Source organism: Taeniopygia guttata, chromosome 1 (genome assembly GCF_048771995.1).
Source record: "Taeniopygia guttata chromosome 1, bTaeGut7.mat, whole genome shotgun sequence".
Classification (NCBI taxonomy): Eukaryota; Metazoa; Chordata; class Aves; order Passeriformes; family Estrildidae; genus Taeniopygia; species Taeniopygia guttata.
This window is the reverse complement of record NC_133024.1, coordinates 4412777-4433962: the sequence shown is the minus strand read 5'-3', so window position 1 is coordinate 4433962 and position 21186 is coordinate 4412777. Positions and strand designations below refer to the sequence as shown.

The 21186-nt window shown below is 53.3% G+C and overlaps 2 protein-coding genes and 1 long non-coding RNA gene across 19 annotated transcripts; 2 read left to right on the top strand and 1 right to left on the bottom strand.

Moving 5' to 3' along the window:
• Positions 1–17: 17 nt before the first annotated feature.
• Positions 18–1724, bottom strand: LOC115498571 (uncharacterized). Of its 5 annotated transcripts, none has more exons than XR_003963876.4 (3): positions 1618–1724; positions 750–856; positions 18–310 (listed from the first exon to the last, which is right to left on the bottom strand). It is a non-coding gene; the product is annotated as an uncharacterized lncRNA (long non-coding RNA). The 5 variants fall into 5 exon arrangements; XR_004369663.3 differs by having other exon boundaries at positions 1540–1663; XR_003963861.4 differs by having other exon boundaries at positions 1487–1618.
• Positions 1542–16333, top strand: RNF121 (ring finger protein 121). 8 transcript variants are annotated; one of them, XM_030266861.4, is made up of 9 exons: positions 1542–1717; positions 6436–6473; positions 8287–8428; positions 9725–9879; positions 10392–10499; positions 10776–10896; positions 12871–13004; positions 14594–14695; positions 15017–16333. In XM_030266861.4, exons 1-9 carry the CDS (start codon positions 1625–1627, stop codon positions 15135–15137), a joined length of 1014 nt encoding a protein of 337 aa, XP_030122721.4. In that variant the 5' UTR covers positions 1542–1624; the 3' UTR covers positions 15138–16333.
• A 128-nt stretch (positions 16334–16461) lies between these two features.
• Positions 16462–20770, top strand: IL18BP (interleukin 18 binding protein). Of its 6 annotated transcripts, none has more exons than XM_072918960.1 (6): positions 17357–17506; positions 17702–17764; positions 17960–18025; positions 18252–18381; positions 18485–18611; positions 19961–20538. In XM_072918960.1, the coding sequence occupies exons 1-6, from the start codon at positions 17497–17499 to the stop codon at positions 19982–19984; spliced, it is 420 nt and encodes a 139-aa protein (XP_072775061.1). In that variant the 5' UTR covers positions 17357–17496; the 3' UTR covers positions 19985–20538. The 6 variants fall into 6 exon arrangements, with proteins under 6 accessions (XP_072775129.1, XP_072775090.1, XP_072775061.1 ...); XM_072918938.1 differs by having other exon boundaries at positions 18485–18696; XM_072919028.1 differs by lacking the exons at positions 17357–17506; positions 19961–20538 and adding an exon at positions 16462–17343 and having other exon boundaries at positions 18485–18937.
• The last annotated feature ends 416 nt before the right edge of the window (positions 20771–21186 follow it).

Genomic DNA, 21186 nt, shown 5'->3' with positions numbered 1-21186 from the left:
AGCAGTCATAGTGCAGATTTCTGTCTTCTTTTTCTCCTTTAATTTACTCTTTTCCAGTAGCAACCCCTGCCATTACAGTTCTTCAAACCCCACCAAGCCTGGCTATGGGGCTGGAAGCACCTTCTCCATCCTGACACCAGCCTTGCCACAAATGTCTGGGGGCTGCAGTGTCTCTGTCCCTTGAAGTACTGCAGGTTCAGCCCTCAGGGTGGTGACCGAGGATTTGTCCCCATCTCTGCTGTCCTGCTGCAGGCACTGAGGTGAGGACAGGGCCCCTGGTATCTCCCTGCAGTTGCTGGCATGCTGGTTCCTGCATGGGAATGGGGAACAGGAAAGTATCAATGTCAGTGTAGCCAATGGGACTGGCTCTTTCTAGTCGCAGCTCCACACTCAGCTGCCTGCTGGTGATTCTTGGGGCAGCCAAGCCAGGGCTGTATGCTATCCTCACTCAGCAGGTTCTCTGTCAGGTCCTTGGGGTCCTGCACACACAGCAGGGACACAGCATCATGTACCAACCCCTCCCCTCCAGTCTAGCTTGTTCTGGACATAGGAAGAAGCACGGAATTCTCTGTAACCTACAGGAACGACATCCCACTTTGAGAGAGTAAGGATTACATGAATAATTTCTCTTCAGCTTAACAAGGAGAGGTAGTACTGCACCCTGTCGTGCCCTGACCCACCTCTTCTGAGACCCTAGCAGCTCAGAGGGATCACCTCCACACAGCCCCCCATAGGAAATCCCCAGGCACCTGGGAGGAGAAGGACACTACACAGCTGATTTTAACCAGAAGCATTCAGGATCTTTTGGAGACAACACTCTGCCAGAGTGGAACTTCTCTTTGGATGCCTCCGGTACCTGGTGGGGAGAGAGGAGAGTCTGATGACCTTGAGCATCTCCTGGCTTTGGAAACATTCAGCAGCCCCCCAGCCCCATCTCACCACCCCTCAGGTTACTGTCCCAGCAGTAACCCCCATATCTGACTCACAATCCCCCAGCTCACCCCACAACACCCCATTCTGCCCCGCGGGTACCACCCACATCCAGTCCTTACCTGCAAATCCCTTCAGCCCTACAGCCCGTGTTCCCAGACCCGCAAACAACACCTCAGAGCTATTCTACCATCGCTATAGTCGTTCCCCACTTTCCCAGCCCTATTAAAACCCTGTCTCTGCCCCACAGCCTCTCCACGCCATTCACCAAGCCGGTGCTTCACCCCACAGCTCCCAACTCACCGCCCAGCCCCAACCGCACCGATCCCGCATCATTTGACCCCCTCACCGCCCAGCCCCAACCGCACCGATCCCGCATCACTTGACCCCCTCAGCGCTCCCCTCACCGCACCGATCCCGCATCACTTGACCCCCTCAGCGCTCCCCTCACCGCCCGCCGCTCCCCGCTCCGCGCCCAGCGCGGACCCGCCGCGGTGCCTGACGGGACTCGCGGACACCGCCGCGTACAACCCCGCGGGCGGAGCTCGGCAGCCACCTGCGCCCTCTCGGAGCAGCGCGAGGCGGGGGCAGCACTGACACTGCCGGTACCGGCGGTGCGAGGCGGTCGGTGCTGCCGGTGCTGCCCAGTCTGGAAGCGGGAGCCAAGTCCCGTCCCTGACAGCTCACCGCCCTTATGCGCCCCAAGTGCCGCGTCTGGCAGCCGTTCCACTCCTTCCCTCTCCTGATTGGCCACCGGGACAGCGCCGCGTCCAGTGATTGGCCCAAGGTGCGGCAGCTTGCCCGGTGATTGGTGGACGGCGGCGGAGGAGGCTGGCCGCTAGGGGGGCGGGGCAAGATGGCGGCGGTGCTGGAGGTGGAGGTTGGCGGCCCCGTTGAGCGTGAGGCGGAGGAGGTGCGGGGCACGGGCTGCCGGCGGGCGGGTTCGGTGGAACCGGGTAGGGCGGGGGAGTGCAGGCAAGGATGAGCTGCTTCAGCATTGTGGGCTGCTTGGGGAAAGGGAGCCGCAGCGGACGTGGGGCCTGGGCGACGCGAGCTCCGGGAGAACGGTGTAGGGATGTGCGCTGAGGCGCTCGGAGGGTCCCTGGAATGGGACGGCGGCGACTCTGGGTCGCTTTGAGCTTGTAGACCTTTGGGGGAAGTAGCTGTGGGGAGTGTTAGGGTGGGGGAGATCCCATTGAGGGTCCCCGGGCAGGGTGGCCCTGGGAGCTTCGGAGGGCCCATGGGGCAGGGGACAGTGTGGGCAGAAGGGCAGGGGTGGAGGCTCAGCTGTTGTTCCCATGCTGGCTTTTAAATGCTCCTGGGGATGAAAAGTTGCAAAACTGGAAAGAAAAAATTTGTCTGGAAATTTGGAATTGGAAGCAGGGTGGGTGCGTCTGTCACAGTGCAAGTGCCACTCTCCAGCGGTGCTGGCCCGGGCTTTGCAGTGGCTCTTCACCGTGCCCTGTGCTTCATGCTTGGGAGTTTTTCTTCCACTTGTAGAGAACCAGGAGTACTTGGTTCCATCCTGTCTGCACTGTGGGAGTGGCTGCACAGGGGTCATAAGTCACTTAGTTGGTACAGTCAGGTAATTTTTTTGTGCCTTTCCTCAAGAACTGGTGGTGTGGCTTAAAAATTGTCAGATGCTGACGGTTGTTTTGGAGAAGATTCCTGGCAGGGCCCAGTTGTGGGGTGATGGGAGGATTAAACCCCAGATTGGTCACTCTTGAGTTGCTGCTAGTTATATTTTAAGATATTCGTTGGTGACTTTGTATGTAAAAATGTGGAAGATCTAAATCTCTGATCCTCAGAAATGAAATCACCACTTTTCATTCCATCAGGAGCTGGCAGAGAGGGTATCACAAGGAGGTCGTGAATGAGGAGGTGCATTTAAGACTGTGCTTATTCCTGTGATTCCACAAATTGTTGGTGCAAAAAACTATCTGCCTGTGCTGTCCTGAGGTCAGAGCAGTTTGCTGATGAGCCACTCGTGGTGGGGACCTGAAAGCAGTTTAACATTCCACCAGAATAAAGCCAAGTGTCCCATGGCCCTGGCTCTGCCTGTGCAGAGGAAAAGGTTTAATTTCCAGTTATCCAAATGTTTGATCAGTTGGGGGATTTCCACTCCCTGCTCCTTGTTCCTGCGTTTTGTGAGCGGAAAAATTGCAGAATTGAGATTCCAGAATTTCTTCAGACTTTCACTAAAGAATATTCCTTGTCCCAACTTGCCTTGGTTGGACTTACAGCACTGTAGAGATTTATCTTCCCCTTTATTTCAGATTATTCCTGGTAGGTGCTGGGAGACAAAGACTGAAGTTGGGGCAATGGGAAAAGTGAAATCAGGGCTGTCAGTTGCTCTGGAAATCAGCAGCTGCTCATTCTCCATCCTCAAGGCATTCTTCTTGCCTCCTTTGGAGATTTAGAGCATAAGTGGATTACAGTCAGCTCACAGCAATGTGTGTGTTTGCCCAGGGATCCTCCCAGCTCCCTGGGCTGTGAGGAACATGGGCACCAGCTTTGCCCATGACCTTTTGGGGTCTCCCTATCCCTTTTGGGGTGTCCCTGTCCTTTTAGGATCAAATCTATGTAGAAGTATTAAGTTTGATACTAAGCACTATCAAAGTCTTTGTGTTTTTCTAGGGGGGGTTATTCTGTGACTGTCCCAGTGGTGGGGATCACAGGTTTGTGGAGGCTTTGGGAAATCAGCTCCTGCAGAAAACCAGAGTGTGGCACAAGGTTCTTCCAAAGGCCATACCACCAAGGAGAGGATTAAACTTTAGTCCTAGATATCCAGTTTCTCCTAGTCATCACCCAGAGGAGGCTGTGGTTTTTGAGAGGATCATGAGTTACAGAGGAGAGCAGAAGAATTGTTCTTAATTCCTTTTCTTTAAAACAAAAAGTTTGTCTAAGAGCTGTAGTTGGTAGCACACTGGGTCCTGTATTGGTGTGGAATAGGAGTAGGGTGGAGTTGATCTTCAGCTGCTTCAGTCACCCTAAATGTTCTTGTCAAATCCCTCTTGGTAAAGGGAGATTTAGGAGTAGAGGTTCTTCTACCTAGCTGTTGGGGTTAGAAAGAGACCCAAAAGACTCAAAAACTGCATGTTAAAATCAGACAACCCCGAACTAGAAGTGGAATAAATGCTTGCTGGCAAGAGCAGGTGCTTCCTTCATCACTGCTGTGCATTTTACCTCTAACCCAGAACTTCTGTGCTAAGAGAGTGTGCAGGTCAAGGAGGAGTTAACTGGAAGGTCTGACTCAGGGTGGCTGCTCTGCTATGTCCTTTCTGACAGTCATCAGATCCCTCCCAACATCTCTTCTGTCACGTCCTGCCCCCTGCTTAATAAAGTTATTTCAGGAGCTTTGAGCTCTGGGGAATCTGGTGAAGCTCAGTCCTTGTACTTGAGAGAAAATTGTGTCCAGGGCCACGGATCCCTGATTGGCTTGGGAGCACAGCTCAGAAGAAACACGTTCTGAGCAACACCAGCAGTGTTTTCACAGGGTTTGGAGCTGAGGCATCTTGAATGCATTTGCTGGAACAATTTGGAGATTCAGGGAAGATGCCAAAGGAAAGAGGCTGGTAAATATCCCAGTCTCTGTGGAGTGGCTGCTGGTGTGGTACAAAGGAGCGAGCTGAGCCACTGTGTAGGAATGAAAATTATTGCTGTGGTTGGAAGGTGCTTATCAAATGTCTTCATCCTGCAAGGGTGGGGACAGAGCCTGGGAGGAGTGGGGGTCTCATGGTGGGAGGCAGTGGGAGCACCCAGGTGGCTCTCAGAGCTTGTAGAGGGGTTGACCTGTGCTGGAGCCAACAGGCACTAGGGATTTCTCAGTGTCTCCTGTGTGCAGTGACCAGCAAACATTTTAAAATATCCTGTTTTCTTGTTTGTTTGGAGCAGTTCTTGCTCCAAATTACATTGCAACTTCTGAACTGATGTGGCTGCTTTAGGAACAGAGGTGCTCAGGGAATTTGGTCAATACAAACACCCTTCTCGGTGTCAGGTTGTCACCACCTTCCCCTGGCTTGACACGGGCCAGTGAACTCCAATGAGGATTTTCTTAGCTTTAGATTTTGCATCTAAGTCCTGAAAGTTTTTCTTCAGGACTTGATTCTCAAGGGCTGAAATTCTTGCAGGTGTTGCTGTGGAGTGAAGCTCAGCAGATGTTCCACATCAGGCAGATGGGTTGCTGTGGTGTGTTTTTCCCTACCTCCTCACACTGGGGTAAAATTAGGTGCCACAGAGGAAATGAGGCGGTTGTGCATCCTCAGCTGAGCCTGGCTGTGATCAGAGCTGCTGCTTGGGAGATTTGTGATGGTGATCAGGCAGGTGAGGCTGCTGCTGCAGTAAAGGTTGGATCCAAGCCTTGGCCCTGTATCCAGTGGGGTGAGGTGGAACTCGTTCCTGTGTACACAGTCCGTGCTATGGCTTGTTTCCAACCTTCACCTCCAATGCCTCAGCAATACTGGAGTGTCTCCAGCGCTGTGAAGATTTGTAAACCCCACATGTATGTTCCCAGCCCAGATGAGCTGCTCTTGATTTAATCTGAGTTTGTGTCTCACCAAGAAAATACGATGTGAAGAGCTGTGGGATTCCCTCCCCAGTTCTGTGGGTCAGGGTGTGCTGCCTGGTCAGTGACCCTGTGTGGGGACATGACCAGTGCTGGAGGCTTGTCAGCAGTTAGGTGAAGATATCAAGGGAAGGTTTTGCCCAGAGAAGCTGTGAACTCCTCATCCCTGGAGGTGTTCAAGAGCAGGTTGGATGGTGCTTGGAGCAGCCTGGTCTAGAGGAGGTGTCCCCATGGGAGGAGGGTTGGAGTAAAATGAGCTTTAAGGTCTCTCCAACTCAAAGCATTCTGTGGTTCTATGATTCTATATAAAGCTCCAGGTGAAAGCAGAATTGCAGTGTTGAAGCTCCCCTTACTCCTCCCCCATCCAAAAGCGAGAGTATTCATGCTTTTTGTGAATCTTACTGGAGAAGATGGGATACAAGTATCTATTGTCAATCATAACTAATGACAGCAGCTCCCCTTGCTCTCAGTAGCTCCTGCCTGTGATATTTGGGAGGATTTTTCAATTATCTCAGCAAAGCAAGGCCTAAATCTTTCTTTTACTGTGAGTTTGAAATCTTTTTGGCATTGATTTATTTCTGGTGTGTGACATACTGTCCCCCATCCTGCAGCCTAGTGTCCTACCACTGGTGGGAGCATTGGCTTCACTGGGATCACCACTCAGTGCCCTGAGACACCTGGCTGTATTGTGAATTTGGGATTTAAGCCAGTTCTTTTGTTCTGGTCACATGGGATGTTGGACAGAGCCTCAGCTCCAATAAAATGTGGGAGTGTACGTAAGGTGGAGGAGCAGGGGAGAGTCTCTGCTCTTCCTGGGAAGGTGAAGGACAGCTCTGGGCTATGCTGGCACTGTGGACATGTGGAGGTTTCTTATTTAAAGTATTTGAATCCAGAGTTTCCTAGCAGCTGATTTCATGGGTGGTTTTTTTTTTTCTCCCTAGATCGATCTTTCACACTTGTCCCCAGAGGAGAGATGGAGGTGAGTTTTGGGAGCTGATTTGAAGCATACAGCTCAACTGAGCTCCTGCTACTGAACAGAGCAAGCAGCAACACAGCCTGTGATCACAGTAGAGCAGGAAAGGATCACAATTTTTTCATAGGGAGAAGTATGAACTGTCTTAAAAGGCAATAGTTTTTTTCTTTTAAACTGCTGCTAAATATAGAGTCACAGAATAGTTAAGGTTGCAAAAGCCCTCTGAGATCATAGAGTCCAGCCATTCCTCCAGCACTGCTGAGGTCACCACTAAACCATCTGTTCAGGTGCTATATCTACATGTCTGTTAAATCCCTGCAGGGATGGGGACTCCACCACTGCCCTGGGCAGCATGTGCCTGGGATGGACAGCCCTTTCTGTGTAGAAATTTCCCCAGTATCCATCCTAAACCTCCCCTGGCACAACCTGAGGCCATTTTCTCTAGTCCCATCACTTGTTACCTGGAAGAAGAGTCCAACCCCCACCTAGGCCCACCCTCCTGTCAGGGCCTTGTAGGGAGCAAGAAGATCCTGAGCCTCCTTTGTCCAGCCTGAGCGCCCCCAGCTCCCTCAGCCATTCCTCACCAAACTTGTGCTCTTAACCCTTCTCAAGCTCTTTTACCCTTCTCTGGACACCCTCCAGCCCTTCAATGTCTGCCTTATAGTAAGGGGCCTGAAAAATTCCTCGTTTTTCCTTAGCCAAACCAATTTAATCCAGATGCTTATTGAAAATCACAGTCAGACTGGGCTCTCAGTATTGCAGCAGCACAGGCTGGAGACTGACTTGGGAGCAGCTCTATGGAGAAGGACCTGGGGGTCCTGGTGGAGAGCAAACTGTCCCTGAGCCAGCAGTGCCTTATGGGCCAAGGAGGCAAAATGGATCCTGGCATGCACTGGGAATAGCATTGCCAGCAAGTCAAAGGAGGTGATCCTACCCCTCTACTCAGCCCTGGTGAGGCACCTCTGGAGTGCTCTGTCCAGTTCTGAGCTCCTCAGGACAAGAGAGACAGAGCCTGGAGTGGGTCCTGTGGAGGCTGCAGAGATGGTGAAGGGACTGGAGCATCTCTCTTATGGGGAAAGGCTGAGGGAGCTGGGGCTGTTTAGCCTCAAGAGGAGATAACTGACAGGGGATCTCATCAATATCTGTCAGCTCTTAATTCCTCCTTGTTATTTGGTCAAACAGCACAAGCTGGGCAAAGAAACCCCAGGTGTCTGGCAAGTATCAGGCTGGAAATAACTTGTTCCAGAATGCTCAGGGTGGAGAGAAGCAATTTGCTGGGTTTTTGGGGGTTTTGCCAGATGTCAGCTGTTCTCCCCAGTCTCCACCCTGACCCTTCCAGATTTCCCTTGTTGGACTAGAGGGAGAGCAGTGTTAGTGGTCCCAAAACTGGGCTGAGGGTTTGGTATTGAGAATTAGCATACACTGTGGGTCAAACAGTTGGAGTGTGCTCTATGAAGACGCTGCTTGATCAGGAAGGTTGAGAGAGTTGACCCCACTGGTGGTCACTTCTAACCTTGCCCATTCTGGGATTGCAAGTTATGCCAATGTGCACTCCACGTTCATTAGTTCAGGTATGTCAGTGGGAGTTCTCCACCTCTTTCACACTCAGATGGGCAAAGCGGTATTCTTGGCTTTCACAGCGTAGAAATGAGCTGGTCTCAGAGCAGCCTTTTGTCCCTTCCCCTCTGGATTGTTCACAAACACAATTCTTCATAGTGCTGATTTTCCATCTGGTTTTTCTGGCTCTCCTGAGGTGTTCGTACCCCAGCATGCAGTGTGTGCCAGTGTGCCTTCAGCCACCTTTTCCTGGTTGTTGCAGGGTGGAGCATGTACGGATGCATGCCAAGCACCGTGGGCACGAGGCGATGCATGCCGAAATGGTCCTCATCCTCATTGCCACGCTGGTGGTGGCACAGCTCCTCCTGGTTCAGTGGAAGCAGCGGCACCCTCGCTCCTACAACGTAAGTTACCCCCCAACCATTCTGCCTCTACGATGCCCTCGTTAAGCATTCCTGGGTTTCCCATTGTCTGGTGTTGATTCCCTTGTTTTCCCAGCACTCCTTGTTTCTCCCAGCACATCGGGGATTCTAGCTAGGGATGAGGATGGATGAATCTGAAGGCCTCAGGTTTCTGTTGGAAGTGATGCAGATAACTCGGTGTGACATGGTGCTTTCAATCAGGGATGGACAAGCAGATCCCAGGGGTTTTGTGTGCTTTTTTTTGCATTTTCTGCATTTTTTGTGTGCTTCCTTGGAAGCAATGGGGGTTTCTTGCTGCTGGCAGCTGGGTTTGATGGTTCCTGCAGCACTCTGCTGAGCAGACCTGCCTCTTGCTGATGCCACCAGCTTGTCTGGGTCTGTTAGTTACTCTGACTTCCTTGTCATAATAATAATAATATTGTAGTCCTCTGTGACCTTTAAACCAAACCTGTTTGCCTCTTTCCCTTCAGCAGCACTATGGGAGCTCAGCTGCACAGCTGTAGATCCTTTTGGGAATAGGCTGTAGTGCAGAGGCAAGCCAAAACCTTCCTGCCTTGTGTAAAACCTGCCTGAGGTGTTTGTGGTTGCGGTGTTGGGATCCTGCCAAGAATTAGTGATGTGGATCATCTCCCATACATTCCTCTAGAGATGATTCCTGTATTCTCCTGCCAGCTGTACCCTTTGCTACCAGAAATCACGTGGCTGCTGCTTCTGACTCCCTCATAAAACCACTGAACTGTTTGGGTTGGAAAAGCCCTCTGAGATCATTGAGTCCAACTCCTGCACTGCCAAGCCCTGAACTAAACCTTGTCCCCAAGTGGCACATCCACACAGCTGTTAAATTCCTCCAGGGATGGTGACTCCATCGCTGTCACAGGCTGCCAGGGTTTCACCACCCTTTCTGGGAAGAAATTTTCTCAATATGCAACCTTAAACTTCTCTAGCAAAACTTGAGGCCTTTTCCAAGTCCTGTCACTTGTTTCCTGGGAGCACAGACCGAGCCCCACTTGGCTATAACCTCTTTTCAGGTAGATGCAGAGAGCAGGAACGTCCTCCCTGAGCTTCCTTTTCTCCAGGCGGAGCCTCCCCAGCTCCCTCAGTTGCTCATGTGCTGAGCTTTGAGCTCTTTAGGTGTCACAGGTCAAACCTCCCCAGGTTCCTGGTGCAATTCAGGGCCATTTGATGCAGGCAGGAGAATGGCTGCCACGGCTGACAGTGTGTTTCTGATGTCTGAAGAGCAGAGAACCAGCTCCAAATGCCTTTCCTCTGTTCCTGCAGATGGTGACCCTCTTCCAGATGTGGGTAGTGCCTCTGTATTTCACTATCAAGCTGAACTGGTGGCGGTTCCTGGTGATCTGGGTGCTGTTCTCAGCAGTCACAGCTTTTGTCACCTTCAGGGCAACTCGAAAACCTCTGGTACAGACAACACCCAGGTTCGTCTGCTGTTCCTGGGAAACTCCTCAGCCCCAGGGTAACCATTACAAGGATCTCTTTCCAGTTTCCCTGATGTGTGTTAAGCTTTGCACCTTACAGATCCTTACACATCCTTACAGATGTGTGTTAAACTTTGCACCCTGGGAGTGTGAGAGCCCTGCACATGTGAAAGGGTGTGAAGCACTTAACTAGCAGCTGGCAGCCAGCCCATTATTCCTGGTACCTGGGTGGGGGATGGAAAGGTGGATTCCATGTGGGCTGGTGTCCTCACCCGAGTTATTCCCAGCACGCTTCCTTATGGCCTTTGGAGATCATAATGTTTCTAGTTTGGAAATCAAGACTGCAAGCACCCTGTGACAGGTTGAATGTAAAACTCTTGCCCATGTGTAGGGGTAGGTGAAGTGTCTGCAAAAACACAACAGGTGTGAAAAATAAAACTCTTCAGATGATTGGCACACTTTCATTCAGGAAAAAATGAAGTAATTAAATTATTTGTTTTAATTCTCTACAGACTGGTTTATAAATGGTTTCTACTAATATACAAGATCAGCTATGCTACTGGGATTGTGGGGTACATGGCTGTCATGTTTACGCTTTTTGGACTTAACCTATTATTCAGGTGAGTGAATCTTTCAGCTCCCACTCCTGGGCTGATAGGGTGGAACACACCTTTGGCTATTACTCTGGAAAATCAGTTTACCTGACAAACTGATTTATGGGGCCAAAGAGACTTGGAGTGTCCTTTCACTCCTGGGAGGATGACAGAAGACTCTAGCCCAAACCAGCTTCATCATTAGAGAGTTCAAGTACTTCTCTGGAATAATACATTCTCTAGAATATGATTAGAGTGGCTTTGCCCTCAGAAAAAGCCCTGTTGATGGTTTTCCTGTTGTAGAATCAAACCAGAAGATGCGATGGACTTTGGCATCTCCCTCCTCTTCTATGGTCTTTACTACGGAGTGCTGGAACGGGACTTTGCTGAGATGTGTGCGGATTACATGGCCTCAACCATCGGGGTGAGTTCTCGATGGACTGTCCCCCAAGCCAGAGCTGTGCCCCATATCAGGAGGCCTGAAACATGTTGGTCTCAGCAGCAGCTTTGGCTTCCCTCAAATGGGAATTCCCCCCACCAAGGAAGGGTCCCTGGATCAAATGTAATAAGGGTTGCTCTGAGATCCTTCCTGAAGAGCGCAGCCTCTGCAGGGTCCCATCTCCAGGACAAGAAGTTCTTTCCTCTGAAGGTGATGAGACACTGGCACAGATTGCCCAGAGAAGCTGTGGCTGCCCCATCCCCTGGAAGTGTTCCAGGCCAGATTGGATGGAGTTTGTAACAGCCTGGATTAGTGGAGGGTGTCCCTGCCCATGGAAGGTGGTTGAATTGGGTGACCTTCAAGGTCCCTTCCAACCCAAGCCATTTTCTGATTCTGTGGAGAAGTGGAATGATCTGTTTAGCCCTGCTAAACTGACAAATATTTCTTTTCCTGGGCATTTAAAATCTCCAGTGCCAATGAGCACTCCCATTTCTGACACCCATGTGCTTGTATTGTGACCTGCAGCTACCAGGGAAGGATTCACACTGGGGACTTCCTTCCTTGTACCTGCTCAACTTCAGCTGTCCCTGTGGACAGAGGATGCAGTGGCCTAAAATCTGTAGCCCACTCATCTGGTATCAAAATAACCCACTCCACCAAAAATACATGACCTAGGATACCAATGAAGAAGGTCATGTTTCTTCTTTTCAGCAGCTGTTTAGGGTCTTGGACTTTGTGTTTCCATCTTCCTGAGCTTGCTGCTGCTGCTCCTTGAGGTTCAGCTCCAACCCCTGGCCTGTCACTAGTACACCATGACACAGCTCAGATCTCTATTAGATTCTCAGGGCTCTGTCAGATGCTCAGAGCAAAGCTGTGCCAGGGCCCACCAGAGGCATGTTTTGCTGATGGTACTAAACCAGGAGGAGCTGTGACCTCCTTGGAGAGAGAGCTGGGGAAGCACCAGCTGTGTGACATTTAACAGGGGCAAGTGCCAGATTCCCCATCTGGGCTGGTGTAATCCTGGTTATAGGTACAAATTTGGGAACAAGAATCCAGAGCAAGTTCTGTGGAAAGGGATTAGGGAGTTAGGATTGACAGCAACTTGAATGTGAGTCAGTAGTGTGTCATGACAGCTAAAAGGGGCCAGGTGTGTGCTGGGGTGCATCAGGCACAGCATCAGTGTGTGGCCAGGGGAGGTGGTTGTCCAGCCATGAGGAAAAGGAGTGAAGCTGAATCAGGGGAAGTGCAGGTTGGACATGGGATAAAGGTTATTTACCCAGAGGAAAAAGGCTCCCCAGGGATATGATCATGTCATCAAGTCTGCCAGAGTTCAGAGTCCCTTAGTCATATGGTTTAGTTTTAGGGAGTGTGGTAGAGCAGAGAGTTTGACTCAATGATCCTGAGGGGTCCCTTGCAACTGGAGTGTGTAGGACCTGGTTTTGTGACTGTACTTTCCGTGTTGTGTCAGGCCTATGCTGAGCCATGAGGCTCGGAAATGGAGAGGGGTGGCTGCTCTGTGCTTTGCTGAATGAGTGCCAGGGACCTGCAGGGCTGGAGGTGGGGCTGTGTCTGACTGGCAGCCCAAGGTTGTCATTTTGGGTCAAAGCTGCGACCTCCAGCTTGTCCTGCTCTCTCCCCCAGTCTCTGCCCTGGGTGCACATCCCTGGCAGGCAGCTGAAAACGCACCTGGCTGTTGGGGAGCAAAGAGGGCTGGCCTCTTGACATGGGGAAGGGGTGCATGGGGCTGGGGTGAGATGGGCCACTGCATCACTGAGCAGCTGTCCTGTTGTAGTTGTTTCCTGCAGCCAAACCTGTAACAAGGTTTTAAGCCCCAAAAGCCAAAGCTGGACTGCTGGGGTGCTGACCCCAGCCCTCCTTAGAGCTTAGCTGTGCCACCATGGGTGTGGGACACGTGCCCTGCCACTGTCACTGCTCTCCCTCTGCTCTGCCCTTGCTCAGTTCTACAGCGCCTCAGGGATGCCCACCAAGCACCTCTCTGACAGCGTCTGTGCCGTCTGTGGCCAGCAGATCTTCGTGGATGTCAACGAGGAAGGGATCATCGAGAACACCTACCGCCTCTCCTGCAACCACGTGTATCCTTCTCTGCAGGTGCCAGCCCCCTGCCTCACTAGCCCTACGCTGGGGTGGGCAGCAGGGAGCTCTGCCCCATGGCTTCTCCTGCACTGGGTGAAGAAATGCCTGTTCTGGGACTCGGGGCTGTCTGGCTGAATTTGCATGTGATCTATGCCTGTGTCATCACTGACTTGGCATGGGAAGAGGTGTCGCTGAAATTACTTCGTTGACACTCACAAGTGGTTGTTTCCTCTTCCTTCTCATCCCCAGCTCCCTCTGCTGAGTCATGGAGCTGCACAGATTTGTCAAAAGCAGTTTTTACCTGCTTTTGACAAATCTGCTGCGACCCATCTGACTGGCAGTGCCCCCGGCAGATATTCTGGTGGAAGTGATGGTGTGAGGTCAGGACATGAGGCATTCCTGCTTCATGCCACACTGGCCCCTCATCAGACATGCATTGCTGTGGGTCCTGAGTGTCTGTAAGGAAGAATCAAGGGGAAACACTGCTGGCCCCTCTGAAAACAGCTCCCTGGTCCAGCGCTGCTGGTTACTACCTGCTCTGACCCCAGCCCAGCAGCTTCCTCCTTCTCTAGAACTCCTGCAGGGTTTCCAGCACGCTGGAGTCACTCAGCCCTTCGTGTCAGCTGATTGATGAGAAGTGGGTTTTAAAACTGGAAGTCCTGGTTGGTGCTCAGTCCCAGCTGGGGCATCAAGTCAGGGTTTTTCCCCGTGGTGATTCAGTGTAGAGATGGGATGTCCTCTGGCACTGTGTGTGTTACTGCTTGCGAGGTGGTTTCCAAACTGGGCCTGAGCAAAGGTCATGCTGGCAAAACAGGAGCCTAAATTTAACTCCTGGGAGCTGTTGGTGAGATTTATGGCTGACAGTGTGCAAGGGCCTGGGACTGCAGCAGCTTGAGGTGGTGTGTGGCTGCCAGAGGAGCTGGTTGGTGCTCCTGGTGGTCCTCAGGGGTGACTGCTGACTGGGCACTCCTGCATCTATGGCTCCAGGGCTGACAAGGAAGTGACTCCTGTTCCTGCTGCCTGGCATTCTTCCATGGTTTGAGCAGCAGAGATATTCTGGGGAAGGTCTATTTGCTCTGTGACACCTCTGTGTGTTGCAGAGTCAGCTACAGCCACCTCATGTTTTCCTGTAACTTCTCCAGGCTGTGCCCAGGTTGTGCAAATCCTTGTGACAGAACATAGTAAGCACCTGTAAGTCAGACCCTTACAGGGAAATTCCTTAAATGTTAATCTCCAGGAAACCTTTGAAGAAGGCTTCCAAAATGCATGCAGTTCACAGATCTCTCCCAGTCTATCCAAACCTTCTCAGTGCTTGGGCACCATCACTGAAGAGTTTCAATTTCTGTTTCAATGAAGGTCAGGGCCTTCACACTGCCACCCTGGCTCTGTTCTGCTGCCCCATGAGCTCCTTCCGCTATCCCTGGAAGCTGCTGCACCTTATAGGAATTGTGATTGTGCAATGCACCATCCTCTCATGGGGGGATGTTTCCATGGCTCTGGGGGGACTTCCTTGGCCTTGGTGGTTTCCTCCACGCTGAGCCATGTATCCCCCTCTTCTTCCAGTTCCCCTTAACATGCCACTCCCCAGGTTTCACGAGTTCTGCATCCGGGGCTGGTGCATTGTCGGGAAGAAGCAGACGTGTCCATACTGCAAAGAGAAGGTGGATCTCAAGAGGATGTTCAGTAATCCGTATCCTTTCTTCCACTGGTAGCCAGCACTTTGGGAAGGGAAGCTGTGGGTAGAACACACAAGGGGTGAGAGGCTTGCTGGTACCCTGAGTAAGTTGCTGCAGCGTGTGGCTGTGGCAGAGACCCTGCAAAACCCAAGCCAAGCCTGGCTACAGCCTTCCCTCCATGAGGACTCATGTCTGTCCTTCCCTGGGTGCTTGTCTGTCCCTCCCTGGGCACCTGTGTTCTCTGTCCCTGCTTTGGGGCACCTTTGGGTGGCTTCTGGGTGGGCCATGCTCCTCTCACCCATTTCTTCATGACTCTTTAACTCCTTCCTGCCCAGCTGGGAGAGGCCACATGTCATGTACGGGCAGCTGCTGGACTGGCTGCGCTACTTGGTGGCCTGGCAGCCGGTGATCATTGGACTGGTCCAGGGAATCAACTACATCCTCGGGCTGGAGTAAGGGCAGGCGGTGGGGAGCCACGGAACCACGAGAGGACATTGCCACCAGGGGTGCTGGCTTTGCTCCGTCACCTCTCAGGACCTTGACCACCACCAAGGACAGCAACGTCGGGGCCCCTCCTGCTGGGGCTAGGGGAGGATTTTTTTAAAAAGCAATTATTTTAATGAGCATATTTAAAACTTTCTATTGCAGCCAAAAAGAGATGCTTGTCCCCTTTCCCTGTCCCTCTGCAGCCCTGTGCAGTGCCCTGCTGGGCTGAGCTTTGGGCTGAGGGCTGTTCTCCAGCTCCTTCCTGCCACTCTGTCGGGGGAGGCCATGGCAAGAAGGGCCAAGGCTTTGTCAGCTCCCAGTGCCAGCACCCTGGAGCAGCCTTGCTGGCAGCGAGGATGGGACATGGGGGCTGAGGAGGAGAGGCTGGAGCCCAGTGCCCTGAAAAAGAGGATGGAAGGTCACCTGGCGACCCCCGGCTGCCAGGTCTGCTCTGGGCACCATGAGTATGCCAGCAGGAACCAGGCTGCTCTCCAGCGTGGTGATGGTGGGCTCTGCCTTGGGGGACTCTTTTATACGCTCCCAAATTTTCTGTGTTCCTCCCTGGAGTCCAGCGGTGTCCCCTGACTGCTCGGGGGGGTCAGCCAAGGCATGGAGTGGGGCCAGTGCTGTTCCTCTCTGCGCCCTTTTGGGTGACAGTAATGGTACATCACGAGCAGCCAAGAGCAGGTGCCCCTGCCCCAGGGGCAGGTCTGCCCTCACTGCGTAAATCCACCCTCACTTGGCACTGGAATAAAAGGGATGGAGTGAAGGTTGGGCTGGTGCTGGCGTTTCCCTGCCCCAGCATTACTCCATGACATGCTCCTGACTTTGCGGGTAGAGAAGCCATGCCAAATCCTGCTGGGGCAAGTGGCCTTGGGCTCAAGTTTTGCTAATGGGTGGGGGCAGAGTTCCCAGTCCCAGGGCCAGTGGTGGGATTTTGGCATGTGGAGACTTGAGTCATATTCCCTGAGGGCACTGGGGTCTGGTGGAGGGCTGCAAGGCAGCTTCTGGCTCGGGATTTGGGAAGTGGTATGGCTGTGGGTGCTGCGTGGGCTGTGTTCCCCCTGGGGAGCCCCAGCACTGTGCTGCGTCCTCTGAGTTTTCTTTTGGGTGAAACCACATTACAGTGTTGTGCCAAACACCAAAATAAGAGCCCTGGAAATGGAGTGGCCCTGGGTTTTTCTTGATCATCTTCCTTGTTGCATGGGGCATGGAAGGTTCCTCCTTTCATTGCTCCTAGGGGAAGGCTATTGGGTGGATGATGACTAAGCAGCCATCTGCATTCCCTGTCCACCTCTTTCACCCAGCAGTATCCAGAGCTAAACTGATTGGTATTGGTGGGAGCAGGAAGGTGGCAGAGGAGCTGGGTGCTGCCCTGGGAGCTGCCTGTGATTTGTCACTGCCCAGTTGACAGAAGGGATTGCTGTGAGGAGGACACAGCCACTGCTGGGAAGTATTGCACTTGCCAGGTCTCCAAAATAACACTCCTGTTCCTGCCACCTTCCTTCTCTGCTGGGAATGTATAACAAAACTCACTGGGAGTTTAGGGACTTTTTTCCAAGACTTGCCAGGACCTGTGACTCGGGTGGCTACTTCTGCCCTGTTGCTGTACCTGCACTGGCTCCCAGCCTTGACGCTGCTGGGGAGTGGGGTGTGGGGCCTCGCCCCTGGTTTTGTAACCAGTGGGTTGTTGAAACCACATCTGCTGTCAAGGGGCTGCTGTGGGACACAGGAGACGGCTTCTTGCAGCCAAGAACTAAAGCTCTGGGGATTTTTCTCTGCAAAGCTGTTGTCCTCCACCAGCTGGGACACCCATGGGCCAACACCCAGGCTCACTCAGTCTCCTGGGGGCTTCACCCTGTGCAGACCCCTGCCTTGTCCCTGATGCCAAAGCATCGGGGAGCAAAAGCATGTTCAGAATCCTGTGCTAGACCCTGGGGGCCCCAGCTGGGCTCCACTCCTCCATCCCTGTCGAGCCCATGGGTGCTCCCCCAGGGGTGGGGGGATGCCGATCATGGGAGCGCCTGAGGGCTGTGTATCCCCAGGTGCAGGCGACACAGAGCACAGGGGACACAAGGCACGTTCAGGGGGCTCGGGACATGTCGGGACAGGACCCATCGACACACAGTCGTGCAGTGGCGTCGGGCCACGTCGTCGGGACCGAGGGCGGCTCCCGGTGAATCACAGCGCTGCCTCCCGCCCCGCCCCGCCCCGGGCCGCCGCTTAAAGCGCCGCGGTCCCGAGCGCCGCCGCTCTCCGTACGTACCGGAGCGCTGGGCGGACAGCCTTAGGGAGCACCAGCCGCGACTTGAGTGACCCCGGGAGGAGGATGCTGGGGGGTATGGGGTATCCCACACTCGGGGGGTGCTGGGCGGATACGAGGGTACGGGATCATCGACTTGGGTAGTCCTAGAGATACCATGGCCAGCTGGGAGGATGCTGAAAGGACGGGACCATCCCAGATTCAGGGATGCTGGGGGAACCATCCCAAGCATCCCTGTGTGCCCAGCACTGAGCTCCGTTTTTGTCTGCAGAGCCCCTGGGAAGCCCTGCCTGGATCCTCCTGCTCTGCTGGGGCTTGGCTGCTTGCTGCACAGGTAAGTGGGGGCTACTGGGGGGTCGGGGAGCCTAAGGTCAAGCCTGGGCTCTGTGCCCCTCAAAAGTCCTGTTCAGGGCTCTGGGGATGAGCAGTGCCTGTATCCCTTTGTGGGACCCTGCCTCCTCACCCACTAAAACTGTGTGATCTCAGGGTCACTCTCGACCTCCCACCTCACCCCTCTCTGTTCCCCCAGGTGCCATGGCCTTGCAGCCACCCAGCATCACCATCCTGCAGATGCCAGCAGAGCTTCCTCGCCCAGGTGAGAGACCCTGGCAGGGCCTAAGGGTGAGGAGGCTGCAGTGGGGGTCAGCTCCTTTGCCAGCCTCCAGCAGACACAAGGTGAATCCTCCACCCACAGCCAAGATTTTGGGGTGCTGATGAGGTGGGGGAATGTTCCCCTTAGTTAGGGAGGGGGGCTGTGTCTGTGCCTGGGGGGCACTGGAGATCCTTGAACCCCCCGACTTTCACACCCCCTGCGGCTGCAGGTGAGAGTGTGACTGTGTCATGTGAAGCACTGAGTGAGCTTCCAGAGTTGACGCTGCTCTACTGGCTGGAGAACAGCTCCTTCGTGGAGAGCCTGCACCCGGACGGGGCTGTGCGTGAGGGGACAGTGCAGTGAGTATGGGGACAGGGGGGCAGTGACAGTGGGGCAGCCCTGGCTGGGACAGGGCTCTGCCCATGTGGAGAGGGCACTGACCGGTCCCCGCTGGGTCCACAGAGAGGAGCAGCAGGGCTCGGGCTCGGTGCTGCGCCGTGACCTGCACTTCAGCTCCTTCGACAACCAGCACCTGCACACCAACTTCACCTGCGTGGTGCTCAGTCCCCTTGGTGTCGACACCAGGGAGGTGCGATGGCCGTCCCAAGCACTGGCCCCTGTCACTGGGAAGAGTGGGGGCTTGGGCTGAGATGGGGGAACAACTGCTGTGCTGGGTGAGCACCCTGCAGTGCAGCTCCCTGCTCTGACAGCCCCACACCGCTGCATCTACATGTGATACCTCCCGTGAGGCTCGTCTCTGTGACCTGCTTTGGGAACTGCATTGCCCTGTGCTGGCCCTACTGTGAGTGGGGTCCTGGTGTCCCAAGCTGAGTCAGGAGCACTGCCTGGGCTGGAACCAGCTCTTCCCATAGCTGGATCTGAGACCCTAGAGTTTATTAAAGTACATCAAGGCTGCCCAGTGTCACCTGCATCCTGGGGATGGTGCTGCCCAAGGGTGTAGAGGGCACCTGTGGGATGAGGAGGGAGGGAGAGGAGGTAGCCCTGGTGCCCGTGAAGGGCAGGATCCATTCCTCACCCCCTTCCTGCCTGGTGAAGGGCTCGAGAGCTACAGTCAGTCTCATTTCTGCCCAGGGAATACCTGGTGCAATGGCCGTGCCCTGCCCTGGAGGAGAGGGTGGGTGGAGAAGCCGTGGGGTGCAGGCACCATGGAAGACGGGGCCATCACATCCCTCTCTGCACCTGGGGGGATTGGGGCTGTTTCTCAGCATGGCATTGCTGAGTCCCATCTGTTGCTGCTCCATGAGGCGGCCACCGTAACCATCCTGTGCTGGCAGGGGCCCTGCTCTTGTGTCCCAGTCCCCTTCTGGCTCCCACATGTGCTTGTGGGGGCTGCAACCCCCCTGGGCTGTGGGACAGGCTGGGGAACAGATCCCAAACCCCTCTGGGCTATGGGCATCACACTTCAGGATGCCCAGAATGTGGGAGGGATAGGGATGGGGGGGGATGGAGAAGCCTGCAGATGCAGCCCCTATGAGCTGCCCTCAGCCAGGGAGCCACAGGAGCCCCCTGGGGACACCCCAGTCCCACAGTGACTCTTAGGAGCCAGAAGAAGGCAAGTAGTGGAGCACCCCCTAGCCTGGTTAATTCCAGCCTCCATCCCTGGGAGAGCCTCCCACAGACCCCACACACAGCTGCATCCTGACACCACAGCTGCCACTCAGCAAAAGCTCAGCCAATGTCCTGGGGAAGTGTCTGTTGATGTCCAGAAGCCAGGTGTCTCTTTGGATGAAATAGGAATGCCTTATCCTGCTGTGATGGAGATAACATTCGTGTCGCTGCCCTCCTGTGATGCAGGAAATTGTTGTTGATCCTCCATGGCTTGAGTGCTGATGTCCTGTCCAATTGTGTTATGCCTTGGCTTGACAAGTCAATTTTTCCTGGAATGATGACTATTGTGTCTTGCTCTTCTTCTGCAAGGCACGCTTTGAGGGCCTCAATTGATCGTGGACGATTCTGTACATCCTGTGCTGTCTTTTTTGGAGGTTGGCAGCCGAAGGCGTTGCCACGAGCGCCTTGGGCGCTGGTGACACCTCCGAGAGTTGGGACCAGGGCGGGGAAAGTGGAACGGAATGGCCCCTCCAACCCCCCTTCTCCCACCTCAGGGATACACAGAGATGTAAGAAATTCATAAAAAGACATGTCCTCTTCATCATCTTTACCATAAGTAATTTTAAACGTGGAAGCCGCTGTGTTTCGGGGTCCATTTCCTTTATTTCTGGGACGGCAGACTCCTGCTCTTCTTCCCCCGGGGGAAAAACTCTCGGGTGTCTGAGGATTATTTTTTGTGATATGTAGCAGTTTGCAAATATTTTGCATCATATGTAACTTGATAGAGCGCTCTAGAAGCCGCAAACAACGCTGCTGCATTTGGATCGTGGGCTACCACGTCCTCATATAGCTTGATATCATCTGCCCAAAACCAGGGTTGAAATAAATCTTTCTCTTTAAGAAATGGGTAATTTTCCTTTGCCCAAAGCAATAAATTTTCAAAATCCTTTTTGTCCACTTTTAATTAGTGCTGTTTCACAAGGGATTCTAATTTTTGGGGCGTGTCCAAATCACTTTTGGCAAGATTCCCTCTCATTTTTGTCACCTTCAGGGCTTACCGAATTTGGAGTTCAGCTCTTGAGATTCATCCAGCAGAGATTGGGATGTGACTCCTGTGGCCACCAGGACCTGAGATGTTGAATGGCTGAGTCTTTTCACCTCTGGCTCTCTTCCAGGGACTTCGTGGGGTGATCTGTGAAGAGCTGGATTTTCCTCACAGTGGGGCACCAGTTGTGCGTTTGTGGGTCCCACGTTGGCCAAATCCCCGGGGGCTCCCCTGGCAGGGGGAGACCCTCCTGAAGCAGTTCTGTGCCAGGAAAAGCAGACCCACAGGACTTTTTTGGTCTTCAGGTTCTTGTTTTACTGTTATCTTATCAAGACTTCAGCACACTGTCCGCACCCAGACCTTGCATGCCCGAAAACAGCACAAAAATGGCCAACAAACTCATGCTACAAGGTCTTTTAAGTCTAATCAAAAACTAAACTACCCAATTAAGAAGTGGCACCTAGATTATTTCCCTTTATAACCCAATAGCTGACCCTTAAAGACCCACAATGCGGATTTTTCTGCCCAATTACAAGACACCACCCAAACC

What these genes read in the sequence shown, in the direction of transcription:
- RNF121 (XM_030266740.4), top strand. Translation starts at nt 2,402, where the DNA reads ATGCTTGGGAGTTTTTCTTCCACTTGTAGAGAACCAGGAGTACTTGGT. An exon ending in TCCCCAGAGGAGAGATGGAG is followed by an intron (nt 6,474 to 8,286) that starts GTGAGTTTTGGG and finishes TGGTTGTTGCAG; the next exon opens with GGTGGAGCATGTACGGATGC. An exon ending in GGACTTAACCTATTATTCAG is followed by an intron (nt 10,500 to 10,775) that starts GTGAGTGAATCT and finishes TTCCTGTTGTAG; the next exon opens with AATCAAACCAGAAGATGCGA.
- IL18BP (XM_072918938.1), top strand. An exon ending in CTTGGCTGCTTGCTGCACAG is followed by an intron (nt 17,765 to 17,959) that starts GTAAGTGGGGGC and finishes CTGTTCCCCCAG; the next exon opens with GTGCCATGGCCTTGCAGCCA. An exon ending in AGCAGAGCTTCCTCGCCCAG is followed by an intron (nt 18,026 to 18,251) that starts GTGAGAGACCCT and finishes CTGCGGCTGCAG; the next exon opens with GTGAGAGTGTGACTGTGTCA.